Source organism: Ranitomeya variabilis, chromosome 5 (assembly GCF_051348905.1).
Source record: "Ranitomeya variabilis isolate aRanVar5 chromosome 5, aRanVar5.hap1, whole genome shotgun sequence".
In the NCBI taxonomy this organism is placed as follows: domain Eukaryota; kingdom Metazoa; phylum Chordata; class Amphibia; order Anura; family Dendrobatidae; genus Ranitomeya; species Ranitomeya variabilis.
The window spans coordinates 561,223,645-561,239,853 of record NC_135236.1 but is presented as its reverse complement, the minus strand read 5'-3'; the positions used below and the strand labels follow the sequence as shown (position 1 = coordinate 561,239,853).

The following is a 16,209-nucleotide window of genomic DNA, read 5'->3' as shown; positions in this document are numbered from 1 at the left end:
TATTAGTTACCTTTCCCTATCATATTTGTGAGTCCTGTGTGGGTTATAGACTTATTATGGGCTTTTGTATAGGGCATAATAATGCTTTTTAAATGTTTTTAAATGTTTGTGTTTTGCTACATATACACTCACTGGCCACTTTATTAGGTACACCTGTCCAACTTCTTGTTAACACTTAATTTCTAATCAGCCAATCACATGGCGGCAACTCAGTGCATTTAGGCATGTAGACATGGTCAAGACAATCTCCTGCAGTTCAAACCGAGCATCAGTATGGGGAAGAAAGGTGATTTGAGTGCCTTTGAACGTGGCATGGTTGTTGGTGCCAGAAGGGCTGGTCTGAGTATTTCAGAAACTGCTGATCTACTGGGATTTTCACGCACAACCATCTCTAGGGTTTACAGAGAATGGTCCGAAAAAGAAAAAAAATCCAGTGAGCGGCAGTTCTGTGGGCGGAAATGCCTTGTTGATGCCAGAGGTCAGAGGAGAATGGGCAGACTGGTTCGAGCTGATAGAAAGGCAACAGTGACTCAAATCACCACCCGTTACAACCAAGGTAGGCCTAAGAGCATCTCTGAATGCACAGTGCGTCGAACTTAAAGGCAGATGGGCTACAGCAGCAGAAGACCACACCGGGTACCACTCCTTTCAGCTAAGAACAGGAAACTGAGGCTACAATTTGTACAAGCTCATCGAAATTGGACAGTAGAAGATTGGAAAAACGTTGCTTGGTCTGATGAGTCTCGATTTCTGCTGCGACATTCGGATGGTAGGGTCAGAATTTGGCGTAAACAACATGAAAGCATGGATCCATCCTGCCTTGTATGGAGCATCTTTGGGATGTGCAGCCGACAAATCTGCGGCAACTGTGTGATGCCATCATGTCAATATGGACCAAAATCTCTGAGGAATGCTTCCAGCACCTTGTTGAATCTATGCCACGAAGAATTGAGGCAGTTCTGAAGGCAAAAGGGGGTCCAACCCGTTACTAGCATGGTGTACCTAATAAAGTGGCCGGTGAGTGTATGTCTTTCCAAATAAAGATGTGTCTGAATTTGTGCCATATCCTCATGTGTGGTGATCCCTGTTTATAAGACCTGGTCTGTTTCTTTCGCTTTCAAGCATTCCAAAATGCAGCACTTTTCCAGTTCAGTAAGGAAAAAGCAAGCTGTCCATGACAATTTGGAACTCATAGCTTTTCCTGGTACTGCAAAAAAGAGTTTTTAATTTGAATAAAAAAGCAGTAAAAAACGCAGCTGAACCACGACGAGTCCCGTATTTTTAAACTTCGTAGTCATACATTTTAGAACTAGCTTCTTTTTCCATTTCTCTGATTCTGATTTTCGAAACAACCCTAGTTATTATTCAATAGTATGAATGGTGGTAATTACTGGCGGCAGACTACGTTTCTGCAACTACAATCGCTTCTGTGTATTTGAAATAATATTTTCAGGGTATTTGTGCCAATTAAGGTGCTCCACTAATTTAGAGTGGCGGTATCTGGTACAGTCCCAGCTCGTTGTTTCTCGCCCAACCTCAGGGAGCATTGGTGTGCTAATATATGAATGCAAAGTACCGTAGGTAGTTGACATTTCATTGTAGTCACTCCCGGCGGATGATGTCGGATTGCGTGCTGGTATGTAGAAAGGTGATGTCAGTATGGTAGAGGCTGTGTGACTACATTCCTATTGCCACTAGTGAGTGACATGTCCTTCATGGGATGCTTAGGGTATGTGTCCACGCTCATGAAACGCTGCGTGTTTTGACGCTGCGTGGGGCCGCAGCGTCAAACACGCAGCATCTAGATGTTCCAGCATAGTGGAGGGGATTTAATGAAATCCCGTCTCCACTATGCGTGGTAACACGCATCCGTCGGCCCTGAGACTCCGGACATGCTGCGCGTCTTTTAAGATCGCAGCATGTCCATGTTCCTTGCGGCGACGCTGCGCCGCCGAAAGGAGTGACGCAGGGCCCTATGCGTGGGGTGCGATGATGCCGGATGTGTGCAATGAACACATGCGGCATCATCGCGTCCCAGAAGGGGGCGGGGCTTAGCGCCGAGCGGGTTTGCCGCTCCGACGAAACCGCCGGCCATCCTGATCGTGGACACGTACCCTAAATGTTTGCTTCAAGATTAGCCTGCTGGGAAAAAATGGCACCAATTGACAGCAAATACACCTACATTTTTGCTGTAAAGGTTCACTTTATTATTCGCGCCTTTTGTTCTCTTTACATTAGGGTGCCAGACGCTGAGTTTACTGTTAGCAGCAATGAAGGGGTTATATCACATAAGGGCATTGATTTGAAAAGTTTCTGCATTGGAAGAATTCTGGAAGTCACTAATTTTTAGGATCTTACGGAGTAATGGTCGGCTTACATAGACTGCACGGCGGAACGACACGACTGCCGACCGGTACACTTTCACTGATCAGTGGTTGTTTATTTGCAGACCAGAGTAAACAATGAACTGCCAAGAAGAAGGATCTGTTTTTCTGCACAAAAGATCACTTCACCCAATGAAATAATCATCAGGTGATCTTCAGCTTTCTCTGCAAGTCAATAGTGAAATGAGCGTTTTTAACAACCTCTGTTTATGATTATCTCGCAGTGTATGTGCCAGGCCACATTCAGATGTGCTGCATACACATGTTCTATTCCTGTTTTTTCAACACAAGACATACCCATTACAATCTATGCCACTATTCACATGGCAATGTTTTGGGGGGTTTTTACTGACCATGCGTCAGTGCAAACATTACGAAGACCTTTCTATTTTTTTCTGACAGTACAGATGAAAAATTCCAATACAATCCTAAGGGTCCACAAAAGCATTGTCCATGTTTAAAAATGCAAAGGATAGGAGAAGATCTGTAATTAACTTACTTATCTATAAGTGAAATATCACTGATGAAACAATGATGACACAGGGATACAGACACTGATGACACACAGATCCAACACACTCGTATCCAAGCAGATCCGAAACACTGATGACACACAGATCCGAAATACTAATGACACACAGATCCGAAACACTGATGACACACAGATCCGAAACACTGATGACACACAGATCCAAACACTGATGACAGACAGATCCAAACACTGATGACACACAGATCCAAACACTGATGACACACAGATCCGAAACACTGATGACACACAGATCCGAAACACTGATGACACACAGATCCGAAACACTGATGACACACAGATCCAAACACTGATGACACACAGATCCAAACACTTATGACACACAGATTCGAAACACTGATGACACACAGATCCGAAACACTGATGACACACGGATCCAAACACTGATGACAGACAGATCCAAACACTGATAACACACAGATCCGAAACACTGATGACACACGGATCCAAACACTGATAACACACGGATCCAAACACTGATAACACACAGATCCAAATACTGATGATACACAGATCCAAACACTGATGACACACAGATCCAAACACTGATGACACACAGATCCAAAACACTCGTATCCAAACAGATCCGAAACACTGATGACACACAGATCCGAAACACTGATGACACACAGATCCAAATACTGATGATGCACAGATCCAAACACTGGTGACACACAGATCCGAAACACTGATGACACACAGATCCGAAACACTGATGACACACGGATCCAAACACTGATGACACACAGATCCAAACACTGATGACACACAGATCCAAACACTGATGACACACAGATCCGAAACACTGATGACACACAGATCCGAAACACTGATGACACACAGATCCAAACACTGATGACACACAGATCCAAACACTTATGACACACAGATTCGAAACACTGATGACACACAGATCCGAAACACTGATGACACACGGATCCAAACACTGATGACAGACAGATCCAAACACTGATAACACACAGATCCGAAACACTGATGACACACGGATCCAAACACTGATAACACACGGATCCAAACACTGATAACACACAGATCCAAATACTGATGATACACAGATCCAAACACTGATGACACACAGATCCAAACACTGATGACACACAGATCCAAAACACTCGTATCCAAACAGATCCGAAACACTGATGACACACAGATCCGAAACACTGATGACACACAGATCCAAATACTGATGATGCACAGATCCAAACACTGGTGACACACAGATCCGAAACACTGATGACACACAGATCCGAAACACTGATGACACACGGATCCAAACACTGATGACACACAGATCCAAACACTGATGACACACAGATCCAAACACTGATGACACACAGATCCAAACACAGATAACACACAGATCCAAACACTGATGACAGACAGATCCAAAACACTGATGACACACAGAACCGAAACACTGATGACACACGGATCCAAACACTGATGACACACAGATCCAAAACACTGATGACACACAGATCCAAACACTGATGACACACAGATCCAAACACTGATGACACACTGATGACACACAGATCCAAACACTGATGACACACAGATCCAAACACTGATGATACACAGATCCAAACACTGATGACACACAGATCCAAACACTGATGACACACAGCTCCAAACACTGATGACACACAGATCCGAAACACTGATGACACACAGATCCGAAACACTGATGACACACAGATCCAAACACTGATAACACACAGATCCGAAACACTGATGACACACAGATCCGAAACACTGATGACACACAGATCCAAACACTGATAACACACAGATCCGAAACACTGATGACACACGGATCCAAACACTGATAACACACGGATCCAAACACTGATAACACACAGATCCAAATACTGATGATACACAGATCCAAACACTGATGACACACAGATCCAAAACACTCGTATCCAAACAGATCCAAAACACTGATGACACACAGATCCGAAACACTGATGACACACAGATCCAAATACTGATGATACACAGATCCAAACACTGATGACACACAGATCCAAACACTGATGACACACAGATCCAAACACTGATGACACACAGATCCAAGCACTGATAACACACAGATCCAAAACACTCGTATCCAAACACTGATAACACACGGATCCAAACACTGATAACACACAGATCCAAATACTGATGATACACAGATCCAAACACTGATGACACACAGATTCGAAACACTGATGACACACAGATCCGAAACACTGATGACACACGGATCCAAACACTGATGACACACAGATCCAAACACTGATGACACACGGATCGAAACACAGATAACACACAGATCCAAACACTGATGACACACGGATCGAAACACAGATAACACACAGATCCAAACACTGATGACAGACAGATCCAAACACTGATAACACACAGATCCGAAACACTGATGACACACGGATCCAAACACTGATAACACACGGATCCAAACACTGACAACACACAGATCCAAATACTGATGATACACAGATCCAAACACTGACGACACACAGATCCAAACACTGATGACACACAGATCCAAAACACTCGTATCCAAACAGATCCGAAACACTGATGACACACAGATCCGAAACACTGATGACACACAGATCCAAATACTGATGATACACAGATCCAAACACTGGTGACACACAGATCCGAAACACTGATGACACACAGATCCGAAACACTGATGACACACGGATCCAAACACTGATGACACACAGATCCAAACACTGATGACACACAGATCCAAACACTGATGACACACAGATCCAAACACAGATAACACACAGATCCAAACACTGATGACAGACAGATCCAAAACACTGATGACACACAGAACCGAAACACTGATGACACACGGATCCAAACACTGATGACACACAGATCCAAAACACTGATGACACACAGCTCCAAACACTGATGACACACAGATCCAAACACTGATGACAGACAGATCCAAAACACTGATGACACACAGATCCAAAACACTGATGACACACAGATCCGAAACACTGATGACACACGGATCCAAACACTGATGACACACAGATCCAAACACTGATGACACACTGATGACACACAGATCCAAACACTGATGACACACAGATCCAAACACTGATGATACACAGATCCAAACACTGATGACACACAGATCCAAACACTGATGACACACAGCTCCAAACACTGATGACACACAGATCCGAAACACTGATGACACACAGATCCGAAACACTGATGACACACAGATCCAAACACTGATAACACACAGATCCGAAACACTGATGACACACAGATCCGAAACACTGATGACACACAGATCCAAACACTGATAACACACAGATCCGAAACACTGATGACACACGGATCCAAACACTGATAACACACGGATCCAAACACTGATAACACACAGATCCAAATACTGATGATACACAGATCCAAACACTGATGACACACAGATCCAAAACACTCGTATCCAAACAGATCCAAAACACTGATGACACACAGATCCGAAACACTGATGACACACAGATCCAAATACTGATGATACACAGATCCAAACACTGATGACACACAGATCCAAACACTGATGACACACAGATCCAAACACTGATGACACACAGATCCAAGCACTGATAACACACAGATCCAAAACACTCATATCCAAACAGATCCGAAACACTGATTACACACAGATCCGAAACACTGATGACACACAGATCCGAAACACTGATGACACACAGATCCAAAAACTGATGACACACAGATCCGAAACACTGATGACACACAGAGCCGAAACACTGATGACACACGGATCCAAACACTGATGACACACAGATCCAAACACTGATGACACACAGATCCAAACACTGATGACACACAGATCCAAACACAGATAACACACAGATCCAAACACTGATGACAGACAGATCCAAACACTGATAACACACAGATCCGAAACACTGATGAAACACGGATCCAAACACTGATAACACACGGATCCAAACACTGATAACACACAGATCCAAATACTGATGATACACAGATCCAAACACTGACGACACACAGATCCAAACACTGATGACACACAGATCCAAAACACTCGTATCCAAACAGATCCGAAACACTGATGACACACAGATCCGAAACACTGATGACACACAGATCCAAATACTGATGATACACAGATCCAAACACTGGTGACACACAGATCCGAAACACTGATGACACACAGATCCGAAACACTGATGACACACGGATCCAAACACTGATGACACACAGATCCAAACACTGATGACACACAGATCCAAACACTGATGACACACAGATCCAAACACAGATAACACACAGATCCAAACACTGATGACAGACAGATCCAAAACACTGATGACACACAGAACCGAAACACTGATGACACACGGATCCAAACACTGATGACACACAGATCCAAAACACTGATGACACACAGCTCCAAACACTGATGACACACAGATCCAAACACTGATGACAGACAGATCCAAAACACTGATGACACACAGATCCAAAACACTGATGACACACAGATCCGAAACACTGATGACACACGGATCCAAACACTGATGACACACAGATCCAAACACTGATGACACACTGATGACACACAGATCCAAACACTGATGACACACAGATCCAAACACTGATGACACACAGATCCAAACACTGATGATACACAGATCCAAACACTGATGACACACAGATCCAAACACTGATGACACACAGCTCCAAACACTGATGACACACAGATCCGAAACACTGATGACACACAGATCCGAAACACTGATGACACACAGATCCAAACACTGATAACACACAGATCCGAAACACTGATGACACACAGATCCGAAACACTGATGACACACAGATCCAAACACTGATAACACACAGATCCGAAACACTGATGACACACGGATCCAAACACTGATAACACACGGATCCAAACACTGATAACACACAGATCCAAATACTGATGATACACAGATCCAAACACTGATGACACACAGATCCAAAACACTCGTATCCAAACAGATCCAAAACACTGATGACACACAGATCCGAAACACTGATGACACACAGATCCAAATACTGATGATACACAGATCCAAACACTGATGACACACAGATCCAAACACTGATGACACACAGATCCAAACACTGATGACACACAGATCCAAGCACTGATAACACACAGATCCAAAACACTCATATCCAAACAGATCCGAAACACTGATTACACACAGATCCGAAACACTGATGACACACAGATCCGAAACACTGATGACACACAGATCCAAAAACTGATGACACACAGATCCGAAACACTGATGACACACAGAGCCGAAACACTGATGACACACGGATCCAAACACTGATGACACACAGATCCAAACACTGATGACACACAGATCCAAACACTGATGACACACAGATCCAAACACAGATAACACACAGATCCAAACACTGATGACAGACAGATCCAAACACTGATAACACACAGATCCGAAACACTGATGAAACACGGATCCAAACACTGATAACACACGGATCCAAACACTGATAACACACAGATCCAAATACTGATGATACACAGATCCAAACACTGATGACACACAGATCCAAACACTGATGACACACAGATCCAAAACACTCGTATCCAAACAGATCCGAAACACTGATGACACACAGATCCGAAACACTGATGACACACAGATCCAAATACTGATGATACACAGATCCAAACACTGGTGACACACAGATCCGAAACACTGATGACACACAGATCCGAAACACTGATGACACACGGATCAAAACACTGATGAGACACAGATCCAAACACTGATGACACACAGATCCAAACACTGATGACACACAGCTCCAAACACTGATGACACACAGATCCAAACACTGATGACAGACAGATCCAAAACACTGATGACACACAGATCCAAAACACTGATGACACACAGATCCGAAACACTGATGACACACGGATCCAAACACTGATGACACACAGATCCAAACACTGATGACACACAGATCCAAACACTGATGACACACAGATCCAAACACTGATGACACACAGATCCAAACACAGATAACACACAGATCCAAACACTGATGACACACAGATCCAAACACTGATGACACACAGATCCAAACACTGATGACACACAGATCCAAACACTGATGACACACAGATCCAAACACAGATAACACACAGATCCAAACACTGATGACAGACAGATCCAAAACACTGATGACACACAGATCCAAACACTGATGGCACACAGATCCAAACACTGATGATACACAGATCCAAACACTGATGACACACAGATCCAAACACTGATGACACACAGCTCCAAACACTGATGACACACAGATCCGAAACACTGATGACACACAGATCCGAAACACTGATGACACACAGATCCAAACACTGATAACACACAGATCCGAAACACTGATGACACACAGATCCGAAACACTGATGACACACAGATCCGAAACACTGATGACACACAGATCCAAACACTGATAACACACAGATCCGAAACACTGATGACACACAGATCCGAAACACTGATGACACACAGATCCAAACACTGATAACACACAGATCCGAAACACTGATGACACACGGATCCAAACACTGATAACACACGGATCCAAACACTGATAACACACAGATCCAAATACTGATGATACACAGATCCAAACACTGATGACACACAGATCCAAACACTGATGACACACAGATCCAAAACACTCGTATCCAAACAGATCCGAAACACTGATGACACACAGATCCGAAACACTGATGACACAGATCCAAACACTGATGACACACAGATCCAAACACTGATGACACACAGATCCAAACACTGATGACACACAGATCCAAGCACTGATAACACACAGATCCAAAACACTCGTATCCAAACAGATCCGAAACACTGATTACACACAGATCCGAAACACTGATGACACACAGATCCGAAACACTGATGACACACAGATCCAAACACTGATGACACACAGATCCGAAACACTGATGACACACAGATCCGAAACACTGATGACACACGGATCCAAACACTGATGACAGATCCAAATACTGATGATACACAGATCCAAACACTGATGACACACAGATCCAAACACTGATGACACACAGATCCAAAACACTCGTATCCAAACAGATCCGAAACACTGATGACACACAGATACGAAACACTGATGACACACAGATCCAAATACTGATGATACATAGATCCAAACACTGATGACACACAGATCCAAACACTGATGACACACAGATCCAAACACTGATGACACACAGATCCAAGCACTGATAACACACAGATCCAAAACACTCGTATCCAAACAGATCCGAAACACTGATTACACACAGATCCGAAACACTGATGACACACAGATCCGAAACACTGATGACACACAGATCCAAACACTGATGACACACAGATCCGAAACACTGATGACACACAGATCCGAAACACTGATGACACACGGATCCAAACACTGATGACACACAGATCCAAACACTGATGACACACAGATCCAAACACTGATGACAGACAGATCCAAACACTGATAACACACAGATCCGAAACACTGATGACACACGGATCCAAACACTGATAACACACGGATCCAAACACTGATAACACACAGATCCAAATACTGATGATACACAGATCCAAACACTGATGACACACAGATCCAAACACTGATGACACACAGATCCAAAACACTCGTATCCAAACAGATCCGAAACACTGATGACACACAGATCCGAAACACTGATGACACACAGATCCAAATACTGATGATACACAGATCCAAACACTGGTGACACACAGATCCGAAACACTGATGACACACAGATCCGAAACACTGATGACACACGGATCCAAACACTGATGACACACAGATCCAAACACTGATGACACACAGATCCAAACACTGATGACACACAGATCCAAACACAGATAACACACAGATCCAAACACTGATGACAGACAGATCCAAAACACTGATGACACACAGAACCGAAACACTGATGACACACGGATCCAAACACTGATGACACACAGATCCAAAACACTGATGACACACAGCTCCAAACACTGATGACACACAGATCCAAACACTGATGACAGACACATCCAAAACACTGATGACACACAGATCCAAAACACTGATGACACACAGATCCGAAACACTGATGACACACGGATCCAAACACTGATGACACATAGATCCAAAAACTGATGACACACAGATCCAAACACTGATGACACACAGATCCAAACACTGATGACACACAGATCCAAACACAGATAACACACAGATCCAAACACTGATGACAGACAGATCCAAAACACTGATGACACACAGATCCAAACACTGATGACACACAGATCCAAACACTGATGATACACAGATCCAAACACTGATGACACACAGATCCAAACACTGATGACACACAGATCCAAACACTGATGACACACAGATCCGAAACACTGATGACACACAGATCCGAAACACTGATGACACACAGATCCAAACACTGATAACACACAGATCCGAAACACTGATGACACACGGATCCAAACACTGATAACACACGGATCCAAGCACTGATAACACACAGATCCAAATACTGATGATACACAAATCCAAACACTGATGACACACAGATCCAAACACTGATGACACACAGATCCAAAACACTCGTATCCAAACAGATCCGAAACACTGATGACACACAGATCCGAAACACTGATGACACACAGATCCAAATACTGATGATACACAGATCCAAACACTGATGACACACAGATCCAAACACTGATGACACACAGATCCAAACACTGATGACACACAGATCCAAGCACTGATAACACACAGATCCAAAACACTCGTATCCAAACAGATCCGAAACACTGATTACACACAGATCCGAAACACTGATGACACACAGATCCGAAACACTGATGACACACAGATTCAAACACTGATGACACACAGATCCGAAACACTGATGACACACAGATCCGAAACACTGATGACACACGGATCCAAACACTGATGACACACAGATCCAAACACTGATGACACACAGATCCAAACACTGATGACACACAGATCCAAAACACTGATGACACACAGATCCAAAACACTGATGACACACAGATCCGAAACACTGATGACACACGGATCCAAACACTGATGACACACAGATCCAAACACTGATGACACACAGATCCAAACACTGATGACACACAGATCCAAACACTGATGATACACAGATCCAAACACTGATGACACACAGATCCAAACACTGATGACACACAGCTCCAAACACTGATGACACACAGATCCGAAACACTGATGACACACAGCTCCAAACACTGATGACACACAGATCCGAAACACTGATGACACACAGATCCGAAACACTGATGACACACAGATCCAAACACTGATGACACACGGCGAGTCTCTCCAGACGACAGCGTGTCTATTTATCTTGCAGAGACGTGAGTCTCCGCAAGATAAATCTCACCCGTACAATGTATTGGATGCTGTGAATCCGCATGGTTCAATGATCACATGCGGAATCACCTGCATTCAGTAGCTGGCAGCGCTCTGGACGCACCGGACATGTGCTGCGTCCAAAGCGCTGCCAATTACTGACTAATGTACTCTGTTCTATCAAGTGAATGGAACAATTTTTCAATCGGAATCAGTTACTGCTAGTTATGGCATCCTCTAGTGACCTAATGGCCTTTCCGAGTGTCCACCTTTCTTGGCCAGTGCTGCTTGTCACACAGGCTCAATCAAATCTCTATTAACCCATTGCAGACAGCTGAGGGATCATTTGCAGTCCAACCAAAAGGAATCAGCGCCCTAGAAGAGGATTCTTGGCATCTGTATTCAACACATTGTTCTCATAAGTAATGAAAAGAATACCAGGCAACTCCATAACTGGCATGTAACAGCAATATCTAGACTCTGCCAATTACAAACTTGTTATGTTGTCCGATCTAACAGTGAAAAGTAATGTTTAATCATGGGGCAAACCTGAGTAGCAATCTCTACACAATGTTCTTGTTTTGTCTTGAGGAATAAAATAGTCTTTTTGTGTCTAGACTGGAGTCGCTACCTACAAGATGTTTATATCCTGGAAGATGCAACATGTGAGGGTATGCTTCCATGGTTAGTATTCGCTGCGAATTGGACGCTGTGTACAGCCGCACCGTCCGATCCGCAGCATCCAGATGTTACAGCATAGTGGAGGGGATTTCATGAAATCCATCTCCACTATGCATGCACTGACACCTCCGGCTTCCCTGCGGAGACGCACATGCGACGCGTCTTTATAGATTGCAGCATGTCTATTTATCACAGTCCATCGTATAGGATGCGGTGACTCCGTACGGTTCAATGAACACATGCAGAAACACCCTGTCGTGATATGTACTTTTTTTTCTCTGTCCTGTATTTTGTATAATATGTCATGATGGGGTGCGACTTCTCTTTGGTTGTATTTACTGTACACTTTGCAATGTCATGGGATGTATGTAAAGGCTGAGTCACACATAACGATATCGTTAACGATATCGTTGCAACGTCACGCTTTTGGTGACGTAGCAACGATCCCGCTAACGATCTTGTTATGTGTGACAGCGACCAACGATCAGGCCCCTGCTGGGAGATCTTTGGTCGATGGGAATGATCAGGACCTTTTTTTGGTCGCTGATCACCCGCGTCACACACGCCGATCCAGCGATGTGTTTACTTGTAACCAGGGTAAATATCGGGTTACTAAGCGCAGGGCCGCGCTTAGTAACCCGATATTTACCCTGGTTACCATTGTAAAAGTTAAAAAAACAGTACATACTCACATTCTGATGTCTGTCACGTCCCCCGGCGTCCACAGGGTTAAAACTGCTTTCTGCAGGAGCGCTGCTAATATGCACGTGCTGCTGCCGAGAGCTTCCCTGCACTGACTGTGTCAGCGCCGGCCGTAAAGCAGAGCACAGCGGTGACGTCACCGCTGTTACTGCCGGCGCTGACACATTCAGTGCAGGGAAGCTCTCGGCAGCAGCGCTTGCATATTAACAGCGCTCTTGCCGAAAGCAGTTTTAACCCTGTGGACGCCGGCGGGGGACGTGACAGACATCAGAATGTGAGTATGTAGTGGGTTTTTTTTTACTTTTACAATGGTAACCAGGGTAAATATCGGGTTACTAAGCGCGGCCCTGCACTTAGTAACCCAATGTTTACCCTGGTTACCCGGGTGCTGCAGGGGGACTTCGGCATCGTTGAAGACAGTTTCAACGATGCCGAAGTCATTCCCCTGATCGTTGGTCGTTGGAGAGAGCTGTCTGTGTGACAGCTCCAGAGCGACCACACAACGACTTACCAACGATCACGGCCAGGTCGTATCGCTGGTCGTGATCGTTGGTAAGTCATTTAGTGTAACGGTACCTTAACTTAACCTGTCTCCTTCCCCCAATACTTGCAGCCCTGAGCTATAATGTAATTAAGCTTTGTCAACACCACTAGTGAAGGAATAGCCATTCTTCCTCACAGCAGGTGGCTAGTCAAATGCACAGACTGGATAGACTAAGCGGAGCAGACTAGTCTAGAATCTTCTGGTGGACCCAACCATTGAATAGAAGGTGTGACCCCTACCCCCTTCCTGGGCTGATCCCAGGAGCTCAGACAATCCATTCTTATTTTTGAGATCAGATGTGAGTTGACCCTTGAAGGAGAAGGAGTGGGGATTCTTAGCCGAGGCAAGATCCCACGTCCATCTGTGACTGTGGAGGAAGCGAACGGGGCGAGACTTGAGCTGAGGACATATCTCGTCGTTCGTGAGATTGTTTTGGGATCCCTTGGACTCGTGTGGACTATTGCTTTGTTAGCCGGCACAAGGATTATCAGGAGGTGCCCCCGAACCTGTTCCGTTGGACTAATTGTGGACTCTGTAGATCTACCTGCATGTGCTGTTCCAGCGTTCTTGATAATAAATCTGTTGAATCATCCCTCGGCCTGTTGTCCCTTCTTGCTCTGCCGTACACCCCGTCACACACCCCGCGCACAAAAGCCGGCAGCGCTTTGGGCGGAGCTGCGTCCAAACTGCTGCCAATACTGACCATGGAAACAAACCCTTAAAGGCATGAAATATCCTACATGACCCATATCCAAAGATACTATTTCATTATAGTGAACTGAACTGTTACACAATTTCACAGCTAAATACAAAAATCTCCTGTGTAATATGTTTTTATATAATACTTCTGACAGATTAACAAATCCCGTTCCATCTCTTAGTTCTTCCCATTTATAACAACATAATTTAAACCAAAAATGATATCCGTACCTAATATAAAGGCAGCCACATAATTGGAAATCTGTCCCATGCCGACAATGAGGAAGAGAATGGCAAACATCTCCCAGCTGGTGGAGAATACTTGTATAATGCTGAAGCCGGTCTGTACAGCCATTGTCGCAAAGAGGATCTTCTTTCTCCCAAAGCTACAGAGGAAACAGAAATAGTGAAATAAAATGAGGAAGGTTCTCAGGCTTATTACCAGGCTGCTAAGGCACCGTTACTTTACCTACTGTCTTGATTATTCCTGTAGGATACTTATTATATGCTGCACAGATACAGACTACCGTCCTCTTACTTTCTTTCCAAAAATGCTTCTCAGATGTAGGAAGATATAACGTAGGTAAATGCTATTTATATGATAACTAGATGGTGGCCCGATTCTAACGCATTGGGTATTCTAGAATATGTATAGCAGTATATAGCACAGCCCACGCAGTATATAACACAGCCCACGTAGTATATAACACAGCCCACGTAGTATATAACACAGCGCAAGCAGTATATAACACAGCGCAAGCAGTATATAGCACAGCCACGTAGTATATTGCCCAGCCACGTAGTATATTGCACAGCCACGTAGTATATAGCACAGCCACTTAGTATATAACACAGCCCAAGCAGTATATAACACAGCCTACGCAGTATATAGCACAGCCATGTAGTATATTGCCCAGCCACGTAGTATATTGCACAGCCACGTAGTATATAGTACAGCCCACATAGTATATAGCACAGAGACGTAGTATATAACACAAGCCACGCAGTATATA

General features: G+C 44.1%; 1 protein-coding gene across 1 annotated transcript in view; it reads right to left on the bottom strand.

Annotated features, from left to right (window-relative positions):
* LOC143776509 (solute carrier family 22 member 4-like) overlaps positions 1 to 16,209 on the bottom strand; it is a 143,724-nt gene that overhangs the window by 65,582 nt on the left and 61,933 nt on the right. The window contains exon 3 of the mRNA XM_077265961.1: positions 15,428 to 15,582. Coding sequence (XP_077122076.1) covers positions 15,428 to 15,582 — 155 coding nt within the window. The remainder of the gene's footprint in view (positions 1 to 15,427; positions 15,583 to 16,209) is intronic.